Source organism: Hylaeus volcanicus, unplaced genomic scaffold (genome assembly GCF_026283585.1).
Source record: "Hylaeus volcanicus isolate JK05 unplaced genomic scaffold, UHH_iyHylVolc1.0_haploid 12102, whole genome shotgun sequence".
Taxonomy (NCBI): domain Eukaryota; kingdom Metazoa; phylum Arthropoda; class Insecta; order Hymenoptera; family Colletidae; genus Hylaeus; species Hylaeus volcanicus.
The window spans coordinates 61298-86270 of NW_026533083.1; the positions used below are offsets into that span (position 1 = coordinate 61298).

A 24973-nucleotide genomic window follows, 5' to 3' on the forward strand; every position below is an offset into this window, starting at 1 on the left:
GTTCGGCGGTAAGGGGGAGAGTTTCGGACAGGTGGTACAACTGAGGCTGACAGCTGATAGTTCGTGACTCTTGTATCGAGGGAGGTTACGAAACTCGTTACCGCGAGAAAGGCTACGACACGCTCTTTCAGGAAAGAAGCGGAACACGTCCGTGCGCGAGCGAACGAGAAAGAGAAAGAGAAAGAGAAAGAGGGAGAGGGACAAAAGTATTCGATCGATTGTCGATCGATCGGAGCGGTCAAAATTCCTCGATCCAGTTGTCGCTGTCGAAAAACGGTTTTTCATCGGTGAGCAAAACGCTCGCGAGCGCCAAGAAAAAGGGGGAGACAAGGAGAAGTGGGAGGCGGAGGGGAAAGAGAGCGAGGAAAGGAAAGGGGATAACGAGGAAAAGGAGGAGCGAGTCGAGGGGTCATCGGGAAACATAACCTCCCGTACGCGCAGCTCAACTGTAACTTCCAGTTTGTTCCGCGCGTTACATTCGTTTCGTATTTTTTTTAATAAGCCTCCTTTCTCACCTTATGCTCTCTTCGACTCGACCACCACGACGAGGATCCCACGAGTGGTTTGCGTTGCCAGCGTCTGGGACACTCCTGACAGTTTTCCACGGCGATGTGCGTTGCTGGTACAGTTTTTTAGCAGGCGCACGAGGACGATAGACCACAAAACACTATCGACGCACTCGATACGCGACACTACGGGGGACCCGCGATCGGGCGTCTTCGGACGGAGTAACAGGCACCCGAAAGAGCTTGGCACACCTTCGCGTCACGTTACAACGAGTTACAACAAGCCACGGGCAGCTACAGGCTACAGGCACGGGCGCACGGGGCACGGGCTACCTCGGACTCTCTGTCTCTGTCTCTGTCTTCGTCTCTGTCTCCGTCTCCGTCTCCGTCTCCGTCTCCGCCGTTGACTGGTGGCTACCTCACACCACAACCTCGTCTCGTACCTGTGTCTCCCTCTCACTCTTTCTACGCCTGCCGTGCCTGTAGTACAGTGCATCGACACCAGATGGCCGCCAATGGCGCGCGTCTCGATGTACATATAACGAATTCCAATGAGATTCGTTTGAAATTCATCGTACCTTGAAAGATATTCCAAAAAGGAAATGCTGTAGGGTTCCCGGGCTGTTTTAAACACTCGATTAGCCAGAGTAGTTGACGATTATTCAGGCTAGTTTTTCTTTAGTTGGAGTGGGGGGCCTCGCAGAGGGAACGATTTTGATAGTTTTTAATGATTACCGATCGGGGGCCTGTTAATCAACTTTTTGCCGTGGCAACTTTTCTTATTTGTTCAATATTAAATTACAAAATCCATATTAATATCGTAAATGCAAAACAAACTCTGTTTGTTACCTTTTCATATCTAAATCGTTGAACAGATTTCGATAAAATTAGGCAAGGAGATAAATTGCATTTCGAGGAAGGACATGGGCTGTATTTTATTTTGATAAAAATAAGGTTTCGGTTCGAAATCTCAATATTTGTAAATAAAGAATCAGAAATATCTATTGAAACATCTTGTTACGGAAAAAAAAAGACAGCCATTGATTGGTACACGAAGGTTCACGTGGTTCAACTGTCAGTCGAACGGAAACGGCATAAGATAAATAGTATTCCACGAGGGTGAAACCGCGGGAGGCCGCTATTAATGATCGAAATAAAAATATAATTAAATTTTGTTACGTGACCAAACGCCATTAGTCGGTAACGTATTAATTACCTTTTTACCACTGCAATATTTTGTTATCGCTAGTCGATAACAAGGGTGAGGAAGAAACTTGGTAAGTTTGAATACGATTTTATAACTCGTCGCAAGACCTAAATGAAAATATATTCATCATATCGACTTAATAACGCAGCCTTGCTGTATTCTTCTTTTATTTGCAATGGATACATACACGTAGAAACTGAACAACTCGTTAATGAAACACGGTAGATCGGTGGTTAACGTGAGCAACTCTGCAGCAGAACCGCGATGGTGGCATATACCTTTATTAATCATATGTACACGCGCAGTTGCTGAAGTAATTAACACGAGACCATCGACGTGGCTACGATTCTGTTAAAAATAATTGCAGGTATACGCAGCACAGCCCAATAGAAGTAACTTGTAATAAATAATCGAGCTTGCATCGTTCCCTCTCCTCCATTATTATTCCTACCTACAAGAATCTCCCCTATTCTCCGTCCTCGTTGCGACCAACGATCATCCGGTGTTCGAATTTAATTAGCATTTCGGGTCTTTGTTCAAGAAACGAATCACAGCGAGTAAACAAAGCATTGGCGGGCTCATTTACGAAGAAAACGAGTGCGTCGATGCTTTCCTTCGCATTTAACGCAACAGTCTTTCCATTTTAAAAACGCCAAGGTCACTTGTTGCGCATACAATTGCATCTACAGCGAATATCTGTCAGTGACTGTTGGAACGGCAGTAAATCTAGCTACGTTTAACGCACGGTATCGCGCGGATACACGTTCGAATCAGCTGGTGTATCCGTTGATCCTACCGAGGCACAAGCGTCAGGTACCTGCAATCTGCAAACCTTTACCAACAAATTAATCCAGACGGACGTGTCTAGAAAGAGCCAAGAGGAGGCCCCCTCCTTTAAGCTAGATACTTGTTAGGTTCTCGACCTACAACTAATCCAAACTATTTCCTCAGCTGCGTTGGCATCAGAGTCGTGGGTGTAGGTGTTGGACTGCTGCTGCAGGACCTACTCAACGCCCTGTGAGGCTCCACAGTTAAGAAACTCCTGTCTGTCGTTGGTGGCGCCGAGATCACTTCCGGTTCTGCTGGACTGGGGCACCTCCTCTGTGCACAGGTCGACAGAGTACTCCTCGATAACGTTTGCAGCGGTATCTGGTAGATTCTTATCGGTTTCCAATCGTTCTGGCTGCCTGTAAAGCATACACAAGGGACACATCCATGGTTGACTCTTCATCTTTGTTCAACAAGATGAGACTCTTGTTCGAATTCTCTCAACATTTTTATGTTGACTAGTCTACGTACTTTGCGAGTTGGATCGGGAAGACGAAGACTGAGAGAAGGATGGAGGACTGGCGACGGGTTCCTCCTTGTCCACAGGCTTCGCGTCGAGTCGAATCCTCTCGCACTTTCCTGGCAGGAACTCTGGCGCCGTCGTCGCGAAGTAAATGTCCTGCTTGGACGTGATCAGATTCAGGTTTGGCATTGTCATCGTGTGCACCAGGTTCCCGTTGATTATCAACCGGATCTCCATTGTGTCGTTGGTGAAGGCGATCACGTAGGGAAAGGCACAAGCTGAAAAATTGAAAATTAATTTTTGTCGAATCTTTTAACCTTGACTAGATTGCTAGATTGCTAGATTGCTAGATTGCTAGATTGGCTAGCTGCTAGAGGCCCAAGTAGGTTGACTACAGCTGGTTTACCTATGGCTGCTGGCACAGAGTTCCAGTTGAAGTCGAACTCTGTGGGCGCTGTACTCTCGTCCAGCAGCTTTTGAAAGTGGCACATGTCTGGAAATCGCAAGCATACAAGCTCAAGAATCATCACCGAAACTCGTACATTCTACTTTTAAGGAAATCTGTCGCTTACTGTTGTAACAAAGCAGTAACTCTGGTTCCTCGTCCTCGCAGAGATCCAAAGCAGCCACCAGGTGGGGTTTGGGGGTCCCCTCTATGTGAAGAGTCCTCGTGCTCCCTGTCGCGGATATCAATTCAAAATGGTGCCTAATGCCGCAGCAGAGCGTCCACTCATTGATGGAATCCGTGCTTTCTGTCATGGTCAACAGCGAGGGGGTCTCGCTCGCGTTCAACTCCTTCAGCAACACGAATCCATCCACTGTGTCTGTGTCTGCAGCAGAGCACCAGGCTGTCCAAGCAGCACTGTGCTTCCATTGGAGCACCGTCAGGCGGCGACCAACCGCCACACACTGTAAACAATTACATTGTAAGAATGCAAAAGCAGATTTCGAGTGACTATTCAATTATAGAGTGATTCTAGGCGTGGAACTGTAGGAGTTGGCCCTGTCTAGAATAGCGACAATTCGAGTAATATTTGAGCCAAGAATCCTTGATATTCACCATACGCAGATGGGAACCCCCTGGCATAGTAGTGGTATACAAATGACAGCCACGCGACCGAGGTAGCTTCCTTTCCTTTATGTGCGCTCGACCTCTTACAGCCAGAGGACGTACTCGAGCCCTACCGCGTGGACGAATTACAGGTTTAAATTTCGCAGTGGCTCGAGTGAAATTGTCGCAGTCGTTATCCTCGCTCTCGTACGCGTCGTCGTCCACGTCATCCTCGTAGGCGTTGTCCTCGCAGTCCTGGTCGTCCTCGCGTTCGTTCAACACCTCCGCAGATCTATTGGTAGCGTTGTTTTCAAACTCCCGTAAGCGAAACACGTAGACGTTGCTCTCCCTGCCCTTGTCCACCGCGCGGAACAGCAGGATCCCGTGCTGCTCCACCACGTTCAGCTGTTTGATTTGCACGGACTCGTCGAAGATCAGGCGGTGGGACAGGCTGTCTGAAATGCCAACGGAAGCTGACAGTGTCTTCAGGTTCAGGTTGAGATAAAATTGAAGCAAAGGCGAAACCAGGCGTCAAGCACGTGGCGAAGGATAGCGCGATGAAAGGACTCGACCAAAGAAAGAAAAAGAATGATAAGAAAACGAGGGTCGGGAATCGGCCATTTTAGTCCGTCGAGCCAAGCGCCCTTATTCGCCATAGAATAAACCGACCGTTACCTTCTATCAAAAATGTTCCGTTCTCCGTAGCGAGGACGATCTTGTTGTCCAACCAGACGTCTCCACAGACGACCTCGTGGGGGAAGTCGGGGTATATGCACCTGGGCTCCCAGGGTCTCGGCTTCAAGGGACCAGCAGTAGCCAGGGAGGTGGGGGCAAGTCCTCTAACGATGGCCTCCAGCTTCACAGCCTGGCCTACGCGCACCATCTCCACAGCGCGCGTTTCCTCGCGACGTCGACCTGGAGCCTCCACCACATCCGACAAAGCTCGTCGGTTTAACATGCTCTGCGAAAATTTGATTAATTTTCTTTTCCACGGGGTGGGGAGAGGGTAAACACTGAGGTGAGGTTCTATGCGAGGTTCGAGGTGTTTGCGGAGGGAAACTCTAGCCACGCGTTGTGTACAAACTTACGTTGCCCTTGCCCTCCTGCGTGTGCTCCTGGTACATGTCCCGCAGGAGAGCGTCCAGCGTCCTTTCGCGCTTCCGCGAGAACGTTGGAGTGTTGAACGTGGCCTTCTCGCCGTTTATCAGCTTCACCAGCAGAAACTCCCGCAGGGTGTAGGGGTCCTCGAAGACGGGCGGACAGGGCAGGCTGGGACCGAACAAGGGAACGCTCTCGTCGCAGTAGAGGGCCACGCGCCAGCCTTTCTTCTCCTCCGTTGTTACCACAGCGAACACGTCTGAAATACATATATCTTGCTGCATATTACGTGTGCTAATCTTCAAGGTAAATAAATTAGTTGATTTATTAGTTGATTTACTATCACAAACCTACTCGTTGTCAGACAGTATTTCATAGTTTTTAGCGATATTTTAATATTTATCCGTGTCGGTTATATTTTTTTGTCGAAAAATCATTTTATTACGCATGACGAGTATACTCGCCGTGACATAGCTGACTGGTTAAAGGACACGCGTCGTAGATTTTAATTAGGCGAGCATATTAATTCGGGCTCGACTCACGCGTAAATTGGCTCCTGATGCAATTAGGGTTGAAAACGTCGATGGCGTCGGGGTCGTCCGTGTAGACGATGTTTACTATGTCGTTGCCGATGTGACGCTTTCTTTCTAATTGTTGCGGGTTGTCTTTGGAGTAAGGAAGCATCGTGCTCACGTGGTACATAACTTCGTGGCCTGCATATACGGTGTAATAGCTCTCCTTCCCTGTCATGTCACCTGGACATTGTTTTATGGAACGCGACACGTGTAAGTGACCCTTAACGAACAGGTGGTATTTTAATAAAATCTATACGAGTACCTTTCACGTCCAAGCCTCCTCGATATTTGTCCCAGTTTTTCAGCTGTATCCTCTCGCCCAGGATCTCCAGAAAGCTCTCGAAACCTGGACTACCCTTCTCTGGAAACGAGACACTTTCAAGTCGGTAGTAAGCTTACCAACATGTAATCTAAAAGTTGTTCTAATCGTCGTCGCGTCGTGGTAAGCTTTAAAGTTCAATTTTTAATCGACTTACCATTAGAGAGCATCTCGTCGTCGGTGATTTGTCCTTTTTTGGCGTAGATGACGCCGAATTTGAAATTCACCGAGCCCTCTTGTTCCTCCAATAGCAGCAAGTCCTGCAACGTCGAGATATTGTTTGTTGGAGAAAAATCATAAACATACAATTTTCAAATGTAAACACAGAATAGAAAGCTCGACTGGATAAATGGAACGTTTGGGTCCCGATTTTCTTGCATATTTAACCCAGTCTTTACTGTGGCTGGTATTACCGCTTAGTGTACAAAAATATTATCTGCAATTATTAGACAGCGCACCTTGATCATTTTCATGGCAAAAAACGCTAAAGAAATACTCACTTTCTGTATCTCTGGCGAGAAGACCTCGCGTGGCGCCTTGTCGAGCTTCTCCAGCCCGAAGAAGTTGCTGAAATTTGAATTTTGTGGATCACACCGAATACTGATCATGGGCCACTTTTAATAGACATTTACCTCAAGATTTGCCTGATTGTCAGAGTTTTGTTTGCAGAATACGGCAGAGATATCCTCTGGGCCCCCTAAATATAGTGCTCTTTTGTTTACGTAATACTTGAAGATTTCATCAATTAAATATCGCGGAAAAGACAGAAAAAATGTAAGAGAAAACGTAAGAGAAAATGTAAGGTTTAGGAAAATAAACTTTCAGTTTTACGCGCACTTACAGTTTTTCTCCACAGAATGACCCTGTAATGCGGCACGCTTTGGTCGCTTATCTCGCTGGTCGCCACTGATAAGAACAGGGGATTCCTCTCTTGATCCGCAGCAACGTAGTTTTGATGCACTGAGTAAAATATTGCAGCGTAGAAACAATTTTGTATATTAATTATATTCTAATATAATTTATATATCATTGTAGGCCACACCGCACGAGAATCTACTGAAATATAATAAATGGGCGTACATGGGCATAAACTGTATAAGAATATAAAAATATCCATTGTTTTCGTTGTCTAACGAGCCTCTCAACTGAAATTCGTACAAACACTCGAGTGCGCTCTACTTACGTTTCCCCAGAAAGTATTTGAAGTACCATCGCGTTTGATACTCGGGATTTTCCAATATCGGCGTGCTGGGCGAGCCGAACATCTGAGTACAAGTTTGTTAATCAGTTCCAACGAAATAATCTGACTTGATAAATAACGCAGTGAATGTACGAAGGGTTGATACTTGATACGGAGTCGTCCATCCAACAAATACAAAATAGCAACAAAAAATGATCGTACATACGCGATTGAAATTGCAAGGGGGGGCAATGATTAAATTGAAGATGCAACGGGAGGCAATTAGACGGTTTCTTACTTCCTCTTTCTCGCCAGGGGAATCGCCATTCTCCACTCGAAATCGCCTGCCATTATCCGAGCCGTCTTGCTCGATCTGCGGTAGCTAAAAAGCGACGTGGAACGGACACATTAGTATTAGTATTAGTAGGTACGCGGATGTCTGTGGTGCGACCGTGCTCCAGTTTCAGAGTGCCTCCGTTTAAGCACGGAGTGCAGGAACCTGACTCCCCTTCCTCTTCAGCAACGAACTTTTCTTGTTTCTAGCCGCGCTCTATCTTTTTTGCTCAACGGATGATGCAGAGAGCTCGAAACGCCGCACAGGTTTGCGGTAACGTGCTTTTCGATGTTTCCAATGAATAGAATAGAAGATTCTCAAGGTAATTAGTTTCGTAGGCGCGTAGTACAAGCTATAGAAATACATTTCGAAGGTTTTGGAGCCGGAGGTGTACGACAGGGAAAACGTGACATAAGAAGACGCAATCGTACGGGAGGGAACGGCACCACCACGTGCGAGAATACACTCACCATCTCCACGCTGCCATAGTATCTCCTGGACAGAACTCCTCTCCTAGAGATGGTATCGGTGCTGGACCTGGAGAAAAATACATTTCACAGCGTAAAGAAAGTTTCTACATAGTTTGATGTTTGTTTGTTTATTTAGGTACGAGTCACGAGCACATACAGTTGATGTATATTTTGTATAGCAACCCAGTCCTAACCAGAGCCAAGCCCATATTTTTGTTTACTTGGAGGAAAACCTGCTACGTGACTCTCACTGCACGAACAACTCCAACTGATTGTGAGATGCATGAGTCTACCGAGTCTGTAGCTTCCTATATCTACATCTTCCTACAACCTACACGTGATGGCTGGCCCTCCTGTGAAGGTGCTTCAACTGGCTGGACGGTAGCGCAGAGACGCACACCGATCTGGACCTGTTCCTGCGTATCAAGTCCTGACCAATAGACGCCATCTCCTCGTCGCTGTCGCTTTCCGTCAACGAGTTCCCAGCGCTCTCCCTCCTACCCTTGCTACGTTTCCACTTCTCCGCGCCAGTGGTCGTCGATGAGGTCGAGGTCGACGTCGAGGAGAGCGGTGACACGCTTGTGGAGGAGCCGCTAGTCAGCGAAACCCCTCGCAGCCGCGAGACCAGCTTCATATCCAAACACAACATCTTCACGGAGTCACCTTTCCTCTCGGATCAAATTCGAGCCGACTCGACGCGACGCGACGTTAAACATGCGGCGCCATTTCTTTGGAGGGAGTCTGGGTGCCCTAGTCGACGACCTTTAGTTCCTTTAGAAATTCGATGGACGACACCGACGGTGACGGCTGATCTTCAGGGCTCAGGGCTTCAGAGGGTTAAGGGACGCAACCAAACGGCTCGGGGAACAAGACGTTCATTAGACACTGATTATGGTGTACCGAGTCGAGCCTGGCTCTGTAATTTGCCGGTTTCATCCCTTTGTATCTTTAACAAACGTCCAATGAGAAGAACATGGCCATAAGAAGAAGAATCAAAGTTAACGATTAGTCGTAAAGCCAGCTTTTCTCGACTTTCTCTCACTGAATTACGTACAAACAAGTAATCTTGTACAATTTTACGTTTGCAGAAACTTGTTTACATTTGGAATTGAAACATTTCCTTTTGCTCGAAGATGCTTGAAAATCAGTCACTTATGAGGTCATGTTTGTCTGCTAAAATAAAGGAAGACAAGTGCTGCTAGCCTCTTTATATTATTTAAAAAACATTATTAACGAGTGTAAACTTATTCGACTAAGATTTATTCATCGAAATTGCCAGAGTTCGTAAGCTTTTCCACATAACTAAAGAAAGAAACAAGACCTCGAGTATAACTTATCTCTTGGTTTCTCTCTCCTGTTCCACTGAAGAATGAAAAAAGAAATGGTGGGATCCTATTACGTTTGAACTTTAACCGGCACTCTCTTATTTCTTTGTTACCATTTATGTGTGTGTGTGTGTGTGTGTGTGTCTATTTGTGCAAAGTGTGCACACCCTCGTAATTTTTTCCTTTCAACCCCCTGCCGCTTTTCCGACAGCGCTTTTTGTCTTCTGCGAAAGAAGTTAAAAAATGGGGGAAGAAGGGGGTGGAGAATACAATGCCCTTTGTTCGGCGTGGTTACAGTTTCCGTCACCCTCATTTATCAGCCGGTGAGAAACTGATGCGGGCGATAATTTACTCGAGAGCATCGATATCGAGCTGTTTTCATCGTCCTTAAAATGTACGACGCCGACGTCCACTTATGATATTTCGAGCACCTAATTAATACGACCAACTGATCCAGAGAATTTTAATAAACGTTCCCATCTCTTAGAGAAAAAATTCACATTTGTTGGTTTATTGATAAAACATAGTTACAGTAAGGAGCAGCCTGATGGCCATGTTTATTTCGAAGCATTTCAATCTATTATTTAATTTAGGAAAATGTTACTAATGGATAGAGGAGAAAGAAAACCTGTGCGACTGACCGTACGTATACTTAAAAATTTGATTTACAAGAACCATCCTAATGTACATATTTATTTGGAAACGTTAAACTCACCATTTAATTTAGACAAATTTGTGTAACGGACATCGATGGTACAAACATTTATTGGACCGATTGTACGTATACTCGGGGACTCTGGCTATTTTAATAAATAAATAACGAATCAAGTTCTCAAAAATGTTTCTAGTTTATAATCACTAAATTTTGAACAACGCGCACCCTCTTACGGCATCCCGTCTCGAGCAAGATCCACCAACTTCACCGTCGAGCATCCCTCCGGAAGGGCTAGTTTTTCACCCAGGCTCCAATCATCCTTCAATCCTTTATCAAACAAAACAGCAACAAACGATCGATCCGAGGGAAAGACACCAGCCACCGTGTCCTGGTGCAGGTCGTGTCCGGACCGCGACCCCGATTGATGAAAAAACAAAAAAAAAAGCACCATACGAACCGTTAAAAAAGAAAAAAACAAAAACAAAAAAAGAAACCAAGAGGAGAAGAATTAAACGAGGAGTTTCCTCCAACGCACGACCCTCCGTCTGTTTACGAGTGATTGATCTCGAAGATCGAGGGAATCGATTTACGAGAAGGAACAACGACCGATGGGTATGCCTCGGGTCTGCAACCCCTACTGACGGGGTGGCAGGACACGACCCTTTGGAACGAGGACGCGAGGGAGCAAGTACTGGTAGTAACACGGCGACTCGACGACTGGCGCCGCGACGTCGAGCTCATTGGCTCTCTTTCCCACCCCCTCGTGACCTCCTGTCCTACCGCCATCACCACCACCCCTCCACCCCCTCCTCCTCCTCCTCATTCCCCGCCAGCCGCCGTAACCGTGGTTCCTCTACGTTTTTCTGTCTTACAGCAACGCTATCCTTCCAACTTGGACTCGTCTCGCGTCTCCTTCCACCCTTCGACCCCAGGACCGTACCCAATCTGGCGCCCAGGGCGTCTCTGGGTCTCACAGTCTGGGAACACTCTTTACTGAATTTTGGGCTTTATACACAAGTGCGACCCTTGACGGACTTTTTAGAAATAATATATTTTTTTAGAATAAGACAGTGCCGCACACCGAAACTATATGGAACATTTGTTTTCTAATCGATTTGGTGGCCATCAGGGGTTTTGTTTTTCAATAAAACACACGTGTCCAGCATCTAATCGTCGAGGCTCTAATCCTAGAGCATTCTTTTGGAATTTATACTGACAGAAATATATATATATTTGTTACTTTGAATCTACTATTACACTTGTATTAATTGTCTACGACACTGATTTTCATTTTTCCCCCCAAAAGAAATAATTAATTTTCCGTCCCTTCTTTTAACGGACAACGCTCCTGTTTCGTTCCAAGCTGAATCGATAACGATGGTAACAAGGTTCTCGAGTATCCCCTGCCGATAATAACCAATTTAACAGCATTCAATTACCCATTGAGTCTAGTCCATCTTCTTTTACCGACACGTTCGCTGCCCTCTGTTGACATTTTCACCTACTAAACTAAAATAGGACATGCGGCAAGATCGAAATCAATCTATAGATAAGCATCGAGCAACGAGCAACAAGCAACAGTGCGGCAACTCTAGAATTGTTATTTTTTTGATTACTCGGAATGGGATTGTACGAAAGATGAATCGTTATTTAGCCTAACGTGTTTGGTTATGTATTTACAAGGTCGAACACGTGTACATCATGGCCACGGATGCGAGGCCATCGAGATGACGCAATTCTCGATACGTTTCCAGGACAAAGTAATCGGAAACGGTCTAGTTCTCTCGCGTTTATTCTGCCCATATACATTATGTATCAAAGGTAACCGATTGTCGAGGTATTTTTGTTTACCCAATCAGGAGTTGTGATTTCTTTCAAATTTTTGTCAAGTTCACCACTAGCGACTTTCTAATAAAGTCATTCTCACATTTTCAAAAGCTTAGCTGTTCACTTTACAGCAAAACTTTCTATACATTTTTCATAGTGTTCCGTTAGATTTACAATGCAAAAAAGTTTCAATCAAAAATGTTCATTATCGAGAGCCCCACGAATTTTCCAAGATCAACCAACTCTTACGTTTAGGTTTAAATAACAACTTTCCGTTCCTCAAATAAAAATATAAACCTCCACCATTTTGTCCCGCACCGACGTGACGCATTCGAACGTCCACGATTCCCTCGACTCGGTTCCCCTTAATATCTTGACTCGTTCTTTCGTGTTCATCGTTATGTCGCGATTATCTAAAAGCTTCTCAACCCGTCGCAAGCCACAGGCTGCAGGGGTTATTCGCGATATTCCGTCGCATTGTTATTCCTTCGACGTCTACCCTGGTTCTTTGCTAACACCCGTGTCCCGTTCGGGCCGTCCACAGATGCGCTTCTACTTGGTCGAGCATGATCGAAATTGATCCAGGCGGCACAAAAGGGTGCCGACGGTCGAGACTCTGGTTAGCCCGATAGCAAAAGAGTTAATTATAAAGAGAGGCGAGCGTCAAAATCCGATACGTCGCCAATGAAGCCTTATGCGTTCGCTGGATCGCAAATAGTCACCGATTATCGGTACCGGATCGATATAGGCCGGATAGAGCATGGGAGTCGCTCGATTTCGTATTAAAATAGAAAACGACAGGTTCCCCGTTATTGCTATCGGATTACTCGCGAACCGATGGCGCGGACGCTGACACTCTTTTTCTCTTTTTTTTTTTTTTTTTTTTTTATTGCCAACGGGAAAAGTTTATCCACAGATTGTTCGGATACAGGCCGAGTTTCATGGGGGAATTTCAGATCGTAGGGCTCAGGGAATAATTATCGTAAATAAAATAGTATTTGCTCCAACACTTTCGATATTAATTCAAAATTAATATCAACAAATATATCGATTCAATTTGGATTTATTGTAACGTGATATTGTAGAACTTTGGAATATACAACATTTTTTGTTGCGTATTTTTTTCTGATTTGGTAATAAAAGAAATTTGGTTTTTAGAATTGCCCGTTCTCGAATGTCCGACATGTAATTCAAAGAAACAAATGCGTTCCGGGACACATTAACTAACCTAACCAAACGACAACACTCATCTCATCCAATCCTGGCTAGTAAACTAACTACAGTAAAGACTGGATAAGTGCAAGACAGGATCGACTGGATAAATGCAAGATGACTATCCCTAGCACTGCTGTGGTGTCCCCGTTAAAGCTCGACGAGCAAGCAGTGCGATATAATCCTAATAACCGATTGATACGCTTCTACCGACTGCTTTTTTTCCGTCCTCATACCTCTTTCTGTTTGGCTCCCGATTTTCTTTCACTTATCCGGTCTTTACCGTATAAGACAGAGGACTCACCGAGCAGTCCATGGGAGAACCTTGGTACCCTCCAAGCTGATGCTTCTCAGCTCGTACTTGGACCTGTGTCGAAGAGGAGAACCAGGTGCTGTGGTGGCGTGGAGAACGTTCCTCATGCTCTTCGAGTTGACCCCTGTGATGGCGTGCCTTCTGCCAGAGGTACCTTCCCTGGTCGACTGGTTGGTCGACCTCCTCAGCGAGCTCATCTTCGAAGCAACGATCCCAACACCGAACGACACCTCCTGCATCCTTTCAGGATGAGATCTCAACCTCCAATAGGGCCCATATACACTCTAGTCAACACTAGACTCGGGTTCAGGATGATTTTCAACACGTGGGCGCATGCTGACAAGCTTTCAACGTCCTCAAACCTCCCCAAACAAGCCAGAGTATCTCCAAGAGCGATTCTCTACACTTGAACACAGTTCCAGGTTGCTTTGACACTTTGAAACCCTTTCAAACTGCTGTAAACTTCCAATCGTTCAAATATTCCCAACCAGTGACATCTTTGAATTCCTTTTACTAATTCAACACAGTTGCGATTCTTCGAACCACTGCAGCCAGTTGTAACTTTGGCACCCTTGAAACCATTATAAAAAAAAAGAAGGTAACTTGATCGGTAACAGATCTTGAAATCCTCCGAAAGCCAGACGTCTACCCTCGAGATCCTTTGTTTCTTTCTGTCAGCTTTACTTCAGCTCTCTCCTCAAACGAGCTTTTACACGATCAAACATGATCCATAAATGAAACTCCTGTTGGTCTTGTTCGTGCAGGTCCTGATACCTGACAGGCGCCTGTAGGCTCATCCTGGTGAGCCTTTTAGCTGGCGTGCGAACAGACACTGAACTGTCGGATGAACCGACAACCATAAGTGACTGCGCTAGCCCTCAACCCCACCATAACTGACGAACGGCGCACCTTGGCAACTCCACCATCACGTTTCCCTGATCATCGGACTTTTTACCCGGCCGATAACCCTCTTTTCAACTACATGCTCCACTGATCCGAGATCCACGGCACGGCACCGTCGTCGGCGTCGTTGCTTTAATAAGCGAAACCGAGCGTCCTTTTGTGCGTTCGCGCGCTAGATAAACGGAACTTGAATCAGGGAGGGGGTCCGGCCCTCGCAATCAGTCGTAAGACTTTAGACTATCTTTTAAATTGCACCTTCGGAATCGATCGTATCCGAATTGATTGGGAATTGATTTGTTTCGAGTTGCGACGATCAACGTGTCGCGTTGTCGGCTCGAGGACGTGCGCTACCAACACTAGCCCGCGCTCGAGTAAACAGAGTTTACGACGTTACACTCGAGCAGGCACGAACGGGCCAGCGCGCATACGCACGACTTTGACTTTCTCGAAGGGCAATCTTCTTCTCCTCTCGAGCTCTCGGTGGAGCTAGGTTCTTTGAATTGGCGTAATTCGTAAACGATGCATAATATGCGATAACAGTTTCGAGAAAATTTCAAGAGTTCCATCTCTAAGAATAGTCAATTTGTTTTCAAACGTTATTGTTTAGCAATTCCATTCTACGTTGAATAGGAAATGTATTTTTAAACGTTACCTTTAATAATTCCATCCTATTTCGTATCAGAATTCGCTAGGTTTTAGGTAAAATAACTAGAAATTAAAGTGTAACGACACTTGTTTTTACCCCTAATAAGAAATGGTCCGAGTTTCACGCGTCGGTGATCGATAGTCTCGAGTTGATGGTTGCACCGACAATAACAAGGTTACCAAAATCGCGGATTTATCGCGTGGGATGGTCGCGGATCGCGGCGCGAACAAACAGTGAGTCGTTGGTTCAGGACTGCTCGATTCGTGGCCAAGATTGTTCCTCGTTGAGGAAAAGCGCCGTGTCTGGAAATACGCATGCGTCGCCAGGGAAAATATTATTCAATTTTTAATAGTATCATATATGTATATAGTAAACGAATGTTATATTCAACGAATATTATTAAATTATTAGTATTTTCAAGAGGATGCGTGTTTTCACTAGAATTACGTTTTGGAAATAAGTTGTTTGTTCGTGGTGAGTAAGAAAAGTGAAAAGTCGATTCGCTGTTTCACAATTTTAATACTCTTTCTTGGACCTGAAGAACAACTTGGGTCCAACGCGGCTGGAAGAATAGCATTCTTCCGAGAGGTCCTGTACATTATCAGGAAGACCTCTCCGGCTCCGATGTAACTACAAAACAATTTTACAATAAAAAAAGAAGCATACAAAACTCCCAGCAGTGGGAATATTCAATTAATAATATTCTATTTTATTAATAGTCATCAGTATCAGTAATTAGCATTCGATTAATATTATTTCATTATTAATAGTATATCGAATTATTAATGGTACGTAATTAGTAATCGAATATACTATCAATATTAGAATAGTACTAATTGTAGGCTATTATTTATATTTAAGAGTTTCGATGGTTCCGGGGCACGTGTTAAAATTCATTAATTTAATCAAATTTTCCACAAATTTTTTCCTATGTATCTGCATTTAGGGGCTAATATAAAAATTGAACAAATCATTGAACGAACCACCCTACGACGTACCCTGTGTGCGGCAAGTACACAAGTGCCGAATAAACAAATTATTCAACATTGGCCTGGTCGATATCTCTTCAAGACCAGAACACAGATACATTATACTCGGAGAAGATCGAGTACGTCTCGAAGAAGGAAGACCTATTTAGCTATTGTTTGAAGCGTATAACCCAGCACCGTATGTTTCGTTACGTACTTAAATAGACTATTATCGCAGCGGTGCCACCCGACCGAATATTTAACACTTTCGCTAACCGCGTTTAACTTTGTCAATTCCATTGTATTCCAACTCGAACGTCAGCTGGCTTTCGTCTATTGTTTGTTTTCCGTTTTGTTCGTAATCGGCCAACATTTCAACTCGGTTCGTTCTATCATTAATTCAAGAGAACAATTTATGGAATAAAGAACTGAATAGAGAAATGCTAAAATGTGTACAAGAAAGAATTTTGGATTTCGTTTATAGGGAAGGTGTTAGATAGTGTTCCAAGATGGCGCGGTGGCTTCCAGTGACTATGGAGAACCATTTAAAAGTACACCGTTCAGGCCGTTAGGTAAGCAAATCTGTCGATTAATTGTAAACTTACCCGTTAACTTGGCTCGAGTTAATTTCTAATTTACGGTTAATTGCTTCGCCAGAGTCTACAGTCCCACTCGTTCGTTTAAGTCGATCCACGATTAGTAGAATCGATCTTTTCTGGTACAATTACGAGTGACGAGTGGCGAGTGGAGAGAACGGCTGTCATTCTTCCCTGGTTTCCCTGGTAGCGTCAGCCAGCGTAACTTTTTGTCACTTTGAACTTGTGGTCACACTATGTTCGCATTTAATACGATATTCCGAAAATTCTCAATAAGCTTTCGTAGTTCTTTTAATTGTTATTCGTTATTCGTTATTCGTTATTCGTTATTCGTTATTCGTTATTTGTTGTGCATCGTTCCGTTGTTCTTTTGTTCATGTCGCACGTTTCAAGACGTTTCTAACGAAAAGGCAGTTTTCGATTGCAAGAAAAGGCAGTGAATGGTGAAACCTTAACCTAATCCTTCTGTTACCCTGTTCATGCGATCAACCATCAAATAGACAAATAGATTTGAAAAAGAATCCTTCCAGAGACTGAGTACACAAAAACTGACGAATAATCGCGCTACCTATCTAAAGTGACCACCCCGCTGGTCCAGGTTGATCACGCAAACCTCGACGAAAGGAGAACGACAAGGACGGAGAAACTTGAAGAGGACTCGAAAGTTGAAAATGCCCAGGTCAGATCTGCATTTCCGGCTCGGAGTCGTCGTGGAACCAGTTGGAGGTCCGTTGGCTCTCGGAGACGCGCACGTTGCTCAGCTCCCTCTCGACGTAACGACTCGATCTGGTGGTGGACGAGCCCGGTACCTGGCTGCGTTCGTCGAAGGACGCAAGGACTTCGAGCCGATCGTTCCTTCTGACGACTCTGGGCGTTGTTTCGACGGAGCTGGGTGGTCCTTCTTCAGCGTCCTCAGCCGCCCACGCTGGGAGATCGAGCATCGCCGCAGGTATTCCCCAGTGCTCGGTAAACTCGGAGCCGCTTCTGGCTAAGCTGGGCTGGCTGAGGGATCTCACCAGGGAGTCTGCGCCCTCGAACGAGCTCAGGCTCGTCAGGTCATCGCGGTCCACCCTAGCGAAATCTCTAACGGTCATCTCTGACATGGACCTGACGTCTATCTCGCTACTGCCTCCCGCCCCTCGATGACTGGAGCCTAATCTGCGCAGACGAGCTGGTTGGCCCATTGCCGTGGACTGTGATATCTGGAGTCGGTGGCCCTGGGTACGAGCAGAGCTACCTCCGTCGCTCTCGTACTCGTACAGGGTCGGTAGAGAAGATCTTCTAGACCTGGTGTCCCATTCCGAGGACTTTGACCTCTTGTACCTCTGACCATGGTTCTTGGCATGGTTCGAGAAGGACGCGGAGCCTGCGTGGCTCGAACAAGGTCCCAGGATTCGAATGATCACGTCCCACTTGGCTGGAGGGAACAGATTCGTGTATCTAGCGTCCTTGCGTATCAGCTCGTAGTCCTCCTTGACCACAGCCTCTGTCAACAGTGTCCTCAGTGTGCTGTCCGTCGTGATGATCTCTCGCCATCTTGCTCTTTCGTCGTCCGTCAGTTCGGTGGAGTAACGAGGATCCAAGACTCGTGACAACCTGCTGAACCAGTCAGCGTCGATCTCGTCGATGCTACGACGCGTGGAAGGGGGTGGTCTACAGGGTATCTCGGCTCGAGCTGTGTACGTTGGCTCTATGTTGATGTCTGGCTCTTCGTCGACGGGTACGTCAGTTTGACCGGTTGGCTCGTTGGTGATGGTCAGGTTGGAGGTGGAGCTCACGTCGGAAAAGTTCTCCCACTCTGGTGGCGGCGGAGGCAGGTTCTCCTGAGGATAGTTTCTGATGGTTACGTCCCACTTGGGGTCCGGGGGCGGTTGAGCTCTGGCTCTGTACTCGGTCACTTGACGACGATGACGCTCCACGTCCTCGATGGTCTTCTTCTCCGTCACAGTCTTTAGAAACACGTCGTCCACCTCGTGAGTGGTGATCTCTGGACGTCTCGGGGCGACTACCTGAGGCTCTACGAGTGGCTCGGTCACCTCCTCGCGGAATAGTCGATGTTCGCGGTGCTGGATGGCCGCATGGGTGGTGGTGGCCGTTGGGACTATCGGTGGCGGTGGCGGCGGGGTTGGCGCTAGGATGCTGGCCACTCTGTACTTGGCGTGGGAGTGGTCAGTCACCTCTGTCAAGGAACGAGTCTCCGTCAGTTCGGTGTTTAAGGAAGTCAGGGACCTAGGTCTGCGTATCTCGTGATGCTGAACAGCTGGCTGGTCCACAGGCAACGGAGATGGAATTCGTTCTTGCAGGAGACTGGTGTTGGTAGTAATCTCCCTCTCGGTCTGCTTTCGAAGGATCCTCGAGTATACAGGTGGCGTTTGCTGTCTGGAGATCGTCGATGCCGAGGAACCACCTCCAGGAGGCCCATGAAGTTCAGGAACGTAGGAAAAGGTCGTCATTCGTGCCGGTGGACTTTCCAAGCTGCGAGTCAGGCTGGATTCCTCCTTTTCTAAGATTGTCGTTAGATTTCTCTCCAAGGTCACGCTTGCTATGTCGGATTCTGATGGTAAAGGACTCGGAGGGGGAGGAGGGGCTCTCTTAACTCGCATCTGGACGTCGAATTTCGGCTCGATGGGCATCGCCATCATGTGTCTCGGAATGCCAGTTCTGGAAGCGTTCGCTGCGGTCATGGAGGATGTTTCCACCTCTGCAGCGACCGTTTCAGAGTATAGGGAGCTGGCGGTGCGCATTTCTTGACGCTGGTGGCTCTCGTGATGGATGAATGCCTTGTTGTCGTAGGAGCCTGCCGAGGAGACGGGCAGAGAAGGCTCTTCGTCCACCTGTAAACAGAGGCTTGGGTTATTACAGGGTCTTTAGGGTTTATGCTAGCTTAGGCTAGGAATACAGGTTCCTTGGAGTTCAATTACACGTCGAGGCTACGAAAACACACTAATATTTCTATTTGGCTGCAGACTGAACTTACATCGTCTTTTTCTATCGAAATCAACCCACCTCGGAGCTCTCGCTCGGATAATCGCTAGGCAAAGAGTGATCGATCATCAGATTCGCGTCGCTGCCAGTAGTGGAGGGCGGTGCGTGAAGAAGAGCATGGGCCCTAGGTATCTTGAGGCCCTCGAACATGGTGATGTTGCTCAGAGAAGACGTCGAGAGCTTGGTTATCTCTGACCCTGACCCACTTCCAAACGGATGCCTGTGTATCACTCGAACATTTCTGCGCTTCAGGCACATGTACGAACAACCCAGGCCCAGTAGGAGCAGGGACAGGAACAAGATAGCGCAGATGATGAGGAGAATCTGAAATCCCTTCAACGGAGGCTCCGTGGAGGGTGCAGGCGTTGCTGTGGCCACACTGTAAACAGTTGAACGAGTATTGGATGTCGACTCCATTGTGGATTCAATTTAGTGCATTATTAGTGCAAATAAAAATCCATTTAAAATTCGTCCCTGAAGAGGTTAAGAGATAGTGGGAAGACAATTCCTGTTTCCTGTTATCGTGTACTCACATTCGAGATGGAGATTTTGGTGGAGCAGGCGCTACAGGCGGAGGGTACCTGCAGACTATCGTGATCACTTCATCCCCGTCCATTTCGAGACCTGGGTGAAAGCGAACCACCACGTTGTTGGTAAACACTCGCAGGGGATCCTGCTTCGTCCCACATCCTGTAACATGTCGTTTATCCAGATATTAGAATCCTAAGAAACAAAACAATTTTATAATATTTTGTAATATTTTCATAGCTCCGAACAGTACCTTTGAGAGGTAGCTCCAATTTAGCACTGGCAGCACCACGTCCCTTGACAATGCAAGCGCTGTTGCGATCAAAATCAGCGTAGGCGACCCCGTAGAAGGGTTCCTCGAACTTCAACTCGACGTGCATGCTCCCCTGGCTGCAGTTCAGGTACGCCTTGGTGCGATTCAGGAATATCATCGAGGAGATGTCGTCCAGTTTGGTCACCTTGCCGTCGAGAATCGTGCTGGGTGGCAAGCCTGGTTGGTACTCTATGCTGTTGCCCTGGGAGGCGTAGTTGCTCTGCGACACCACCACCGGAAATGCCGCGCAGAGCAACGTCAACAACTTTGGCAGCATCTGGAAAAGAAAATGAAGACTAGAGAGGGGAGGAATAGAGACTTTCTGTGGGTTATGGAGACTTGAGTTATTTTTAAAAGGGAATTTAAAGATGGAGACTTGAACATGAAAGGTCTGGAAAAGAAAATAGACGGTCAGAGGGGAACCCGAGAGACGGATTTCGTTGGATCGTGTAGGCTTTTATTATTCGGAATTACCGTGGAATTTTGAGTTTCAGGTTTGGAAATTGCGGAGGAAAGAGGTTTATTTAGATGTTTGGGGGTGTTTGACGCAGGACTGCCGAGGAAAGTTCTTGACACGGTTCGATGCACTCGCACCGTTAGCTCTGCCTCGGTAATAGTTCATTTTACAGGGAACCAGTAACGAGCCAGCATGCACGTTTCAGCTGTTCACTTGACCCTCTACCCCTCCGCCGCTCACTGTTCTTCATACATCTGATATTCTTGATCATATGTTGGCTACGTTTATGGCATACGTTCGTTAACACGTTGGTCACCAGATTGATAACTCGTGTAAAATTCCAAAAAGTTAAAATTTCGTTTCGAGACCGCTGTACATTAGACTATTTAACGTTTTATTCTCTCGAGATTCATAAATCCTATTCAAAATTATTTTTATTGTCGCCTCAGTTTTGGAATTAATCTTTTTAATTTCTTCATTTCTGGGTGGCGTGGCTAGCAACGTGTTAAAATGGTTCCTTAATCATTTTCCTTTGACTTACTTTTATAGTTGAGGCTGCGCAAACGATTTGGATCTCTTCCCCGTGTCCCTCGATTCTCGTCCGCTATAGCAATCGCATAATCTGTAAAGAACGAAGCTTTAGTTAACCTCGATTCGTTGTCGATTAAGATAGAATTCGTAGAATTAATTGTTTGATACTTTTAAGGGATAAGGTCACTCCATGTTTCCAAAAAATACACTAATTTCGCGAATTTTTTTTTGAGAAATTTATTAAAAGCAATGAAAACTTCAAGTAGGGTATTTTATTTTTTGAAACGTCTGGAGTGGCCTTACCACTCGAGAGCCTTTTCTGAGTTCCCAGCTTGTCACGCTTCTGCGCCACACCTACTGTTGCGACTTCCAAAGAATAAATTCATGTATTTCATTCTGGCATCCTCACTTTTTCATACACATTTCAATATTTCAACATTCTTAATTATTAATTTCCTTTTTGCTAGCGAATAGCTCCAAGAAAAACGGTGCTGTATCGACCTCGAGTGTTTCCTGTCACGCAAACACGTGTATATACATATACATGCTACGTATAGGCAATCACGTTCGCCTCTCGCAAAGACGTCGACCAACATCGACCGATTCTTTCGATCCAACGCGATACGGTCGCGTGCTTCGATCGCGAGAAACGATTCCATACGAGACAATGTCTCGAATGAAACGGAATTACAGTTGCGATGCGTACATTTACAGTAAATACTGAATAAGTGGAAGAAAATCGAGACCCAAACGTTACATTTATACAATCGAGGTTTCTATTCTGTGTTTACGTTCTGTGTTTACATCGCGTCGAGCGTCGAGCGTCGAACGAACAAGGGGACCCCTCCCAGTAATGGAGACAGTCATCTTGGATTTATCCAGTCTTTACCGTATACTCGAATATTAATGGAAACATCGACGAGGGCACCCATTAGGTCCGTGTACGGCACTGACGTCGGATATTGAACAGCACTCGGCAGAAAAATAATAATCGTCTTGTCGATCACGTTCTAAGCCTTCGAATCAACTTAACGCATCGTTCGTACACGCCTTTTCGTGTACGAGCCTTGTAGTACGTGTTCGCAATTCGCAATTAAGAGAGGAATGTCAGGTTGCGAGACGGCTCCCACACGATTGTTTCTATTTCAGAGTAGAGGTCAACGCATCTCGTCCTTGGGACGACCTGTACCGATGTAAACAGAGATCCCGTGACCTCGTTAAATAAAGTGGAGTGCAGGGTAACAGTCGACAGTTCCATATTTGCGTAATAGGAGAATGATTGACGAGAAAAATGTGGAATTGATGGAATAAACGAAGGTGTCTTTGCGTGACAAGGATGACGTTAACGGTTGAAAGTCTAGGGAACAGGCGTATCGAGCCTTTAAAGTCGAACCAGTATCCGAAGGAGACAACCGTCGTCTCATTGCGCAAACACTTTACTTTCACTGGCCACGCACACACGAAACTTGCGCTGTGCGTGTGCCCTTGCACTGGGCGAATTGGATGGTTGGACATTTTTCGGAATTCAACAGCGAATAATATAATACTCACTGCTTGATCGGGAGACTGGAGAAGGCTCGAAAATTAGTACCGAGAATGATCAATAGTCGATGTAAGCGGGCTAATTTTCAAGGAAAACGAGGAAAATGTTCCAGCCGTATTGGTATGCTTGATCAAAAATGTTAAAAATCATAATATCCTCGATAAATGGAATCTAATGCTCGATTAGGGTATAATAGGTAGTCTCTGATTAAGACTGGCAATGGTCAATCGTAAGGTGAGTGAGTCATTTTTCAAGAAATTCGAGGAAAACGCGCCAGGCATATTGGCTTACCTCATTCGAAATAAAACAATCAAACTCTAAATATAACTTGGATCAGGTACCAAGAGGATCTTTAATTAATTCCCAGTTGGTTTATTTCTAAATGATACCGATGTATACATACATATTCGATAGCAGCGATAACCAGAAGCCCAATAAAGACCTTGAATTTAATAAAATTCCTCCGTAAGTTGAAAAGATTCACTGATATACCCAAAGGATAACGACCCGAGCCCCAACCACTCCTACGTTTACCGTACCAATATTCTTCCAGAACCTAATTTCCATCCTAATCGATTGGAAAACTTTGTAATCGAGTGTAAGAGAATCGAGAGTCTTCCAGTGGATGATTCGACCAAAGGAGGAAACATCGACGGCCGTTTCCATCTCTAGTTGGAGCTAGAATTGAGCAAGCGACCGTGCCTTGTACCAATGACGTCATCCCCGGCGGATCCAAGATGGCGATCGCGCGTTCGCCAGGCAAAATCGGCTGGCTGCCGCGAGCAGGACCGGTTTTCGAGGCGGCAGGCAGCCCGGAGGTGGCTTTGGATGGGATGCAGGGAGGGGGCCCTGGGTCGTTTATCCGCGCGGTTTCGTCGTTTTGCGGCCGAAATGTGGAAGCTGCGAGACCCCGGGGACCTCCCTGCGTGTCGTGTTTCGCGTAATAGCCAAACACGTAGCGATTTATTCCCGCGAATGGGCCCAGTGGCGCGGCCACTTTCCATCTTTATGCGCCGTGGTTCCTCCGAGTCCGTTCAGTGAAAGTAATTAACGCTCGTACGTAATCGACGACTTTCCCAAGCACTGCACAGTCCAGAACCGTGATTTTCCTAGGTAGAGGAAGGAGCCTGGTGTGTTTGTGGAAGAGGTAGTTGTACAGTACTCGTAGCCCGCGAGTCGAGGAAAAGAGAGGAGTGACGTGCGGGCACGCTGACTGGCTTCAGGAATGTTCGTTTATGCGAGTCGAGTGGGTGTTTCCCGCAATGTCGTCACACGCAGGGATCGCCTAGCTTAGTTTAACCTACTCGTTGCTGCGCAGAATGGTCCCTGGGCCGTTTCTCTTCCAGACGCTTGATTTCCAGCGACGCGTTCGCTAACTGTTTCTACTCTGGCTAGGTAGGCGCACTCGGAGTCGCGCGGAGAACGCGCTATTGTAACAGGTAGTTGGTCCTACCTTGAGCTACGCTGTCGAGGATTCTCGAGGCACTGGGGGGAGGGGGCTCTGGAGCCGACGGTACGCTCCTGATCACGGGCTCCGCGCGCAGGTAAATATCGTCCAACGCGATCGCGCGGCCGCGACTGAGACTGAACTCACTTTCCAGAGGCGGCGTTTTACCTGCGACAGGAGAGACCTCTTAACAGACCAACGGTTTAGCTTCCCTCTCCGCGGCCTCCCATGTACGTGCCACTCTCGCGTTCTTACGGCTATCCTTCCTGCCTACCCAGCCACCCACCCACCTATTTACGCCTGCGAGTGCGTGGCCTCAACAACCTCGAGCCCAACTATCCCGACTCTGCCAACGAATCCTCAACCTTTAGGACGTGCAAGTCTGGCGAACTTGGTGCTCGTACGCAATCACCAGGAATTGCTTTCTTCGATTGTTCAGGTGCCACTAGAAAGCGTCAAGGGAAACGCGAGGCACAGGCCTGTGAATTATTGTTAAATCGGTTTTTGTAAATGACAAAGATAACACGTTGGGAAATCTTTCAGTTTCTCACATCTTTTCCACTTTTCAAGCTTACGGTCCAACATTTTACCTTTTTTCATTTTCAAAGTCTTTTCCAAACTTTTCCACCTCGAAAGAATCTTTCAGTGTTTCCCACTTTCCTTCATCTCCAAACTTTGCAATTTTTTCCACCT

The 24973-nt window shown here is 46.3% G+C and overlaps 2 protein-coding genes across 7 annotated transcripts; both read right to left on the reverse strand.

Annotated features, from left to right (window-relative positions):
• Positions 1-1844: 1844 nt before the first annotated feature.
• LOC128882581 (GTPase-activating Rap/Ran-GAP domain-like protein 3) lies at positions 1845-14762 on the reverse strand. 5 transcript variants are annotated; one of them, XM_054134220.1, is made up of 18 exons: positions 10237-11265; positions 8367-8977; positions 8032-8098; positions 7526-7609; positions 7231-7312; positions 6889-7007; positions 6680-6744; positions 6548-6614; positions 6205-6307; positions 5991-6089; positions 5696-5908; positions 5144-5412; positions 4731-5016; positions 4065-4510; positions 3577-3913; positions 3411-3497; positions 3013-3282; positions 1845-2900 (listed from the first exon to the last, which is right to left on the reverse strand). In XM_054134220.1, the coding sequence occupies exons 2-18, from the start codon at positions 8678-8680 to the stop codon at positions 2653-2655; spliced, it is 3156 nt and encodes a 1051-aa protein (XP_053990195.1). In that variant the 5' UTR covers positions 8681-8977; positions 10237-11265; the 3' UTR covers positions 1845-2652. The 5 variants fall into 5 exon arrangements, with proteins under 5 accessions (XP_053990195.1, XP_053990196.1, XP_053990198.1 ...); XM_054134221.1 differs by having other exon boundaries at positions 8367-9204; XM_054134223.1 differs by lacking the exons at positions 8367-8977; positions 10237-11265 and adding an exon at positions 13355-14762.
• Positions 14763-15411: 649 nt separating this feature from the next.
• On the reverse strand, positions 15412-24444 carry LOC128882582 (uncharacterized). Of its 2 annotated transcripts, none has more exons than XM_054134224.1 (6): positions 24287-24444; positions 21301-21381; positions 20243-20579; positions 19995-20151; positions 19483-19840; positions 15412-19310 (listed from the first exon to the last, which is right to left on the reverse strand). In XM_054134224.1, exons 3-6 carry the CDS (start codon positions 20577-20579, stop codon positions 17157-17159), a joined length of 3006 nt encoding a protein of 1001 aa, XP_053990199.1. In that variant the 5' UTR covers positions 21301-21381; positions 24287-24444; the 3' UTR covers positions 15412-17156. The 2 variants fall into 2 exon arrangements, with proteins under 2 accessions (XP_053990199.1, XP_053990200.1); XM_054134225.1 differs by having other exon boundaries at positions 24138-24423.
• Between the last annotated feature and the right edge of the window lie 529 nt (positions 24445-24973).

What these genes read in the sequence shown, in the direction of transcription:
- LOC128882582 (XM_054134224.1), bottom strand. Translation starts at nt 20,579, where the DNA reads ATGCTGCCAAAGTTGTTGACGTTGCTCTGCGCGGCATTTCCGGTGGTG. An exon ending in ATTGGAGCTACCTCTCAAAG is followed by an intron (nt 20,152 to 20,242) that starts GTACTGTTCGGA and finishes GACATGTTACAG; the next exon opens with GATGTGGGACGAAGCAGGAT. An exon ending in CCAAAATCTCCATCTCGAAT is followed by an intron (nt 19,841 to 19,994) that starts GTGAGTACACGA and finishes AACTGTTTACAG; the next exon opens with TGTGGCCACAGCAACGCCTG.
- LOC128882581 (XM_054134220.1), bottom strand. Translation starts at nt 8,680, where the DNA reads ATGTTGTGTTTGGATATGAAGCTGGTCTCGCGGCTGCGAGGGGTTTCG. An exon ending in CCCCTGGCGAGAAAGAGGAA is followed by an intron (nt 7,313 to 7,525) that starts GTAAGAAACCGT and finishes ACTTGTACTCAG; the next exon opens with ATGTTCGGCTCGCCCAGCAC. An exon ending in CGACGAGATGCTCTCTAATG is followed by an intron (nt 6,090 to 6,204) that starts GTAAGTCGATTA and finishes TCTCGTTTCCAG; the next exon opens with AGAAGGGTAGTCCAGGTTTC.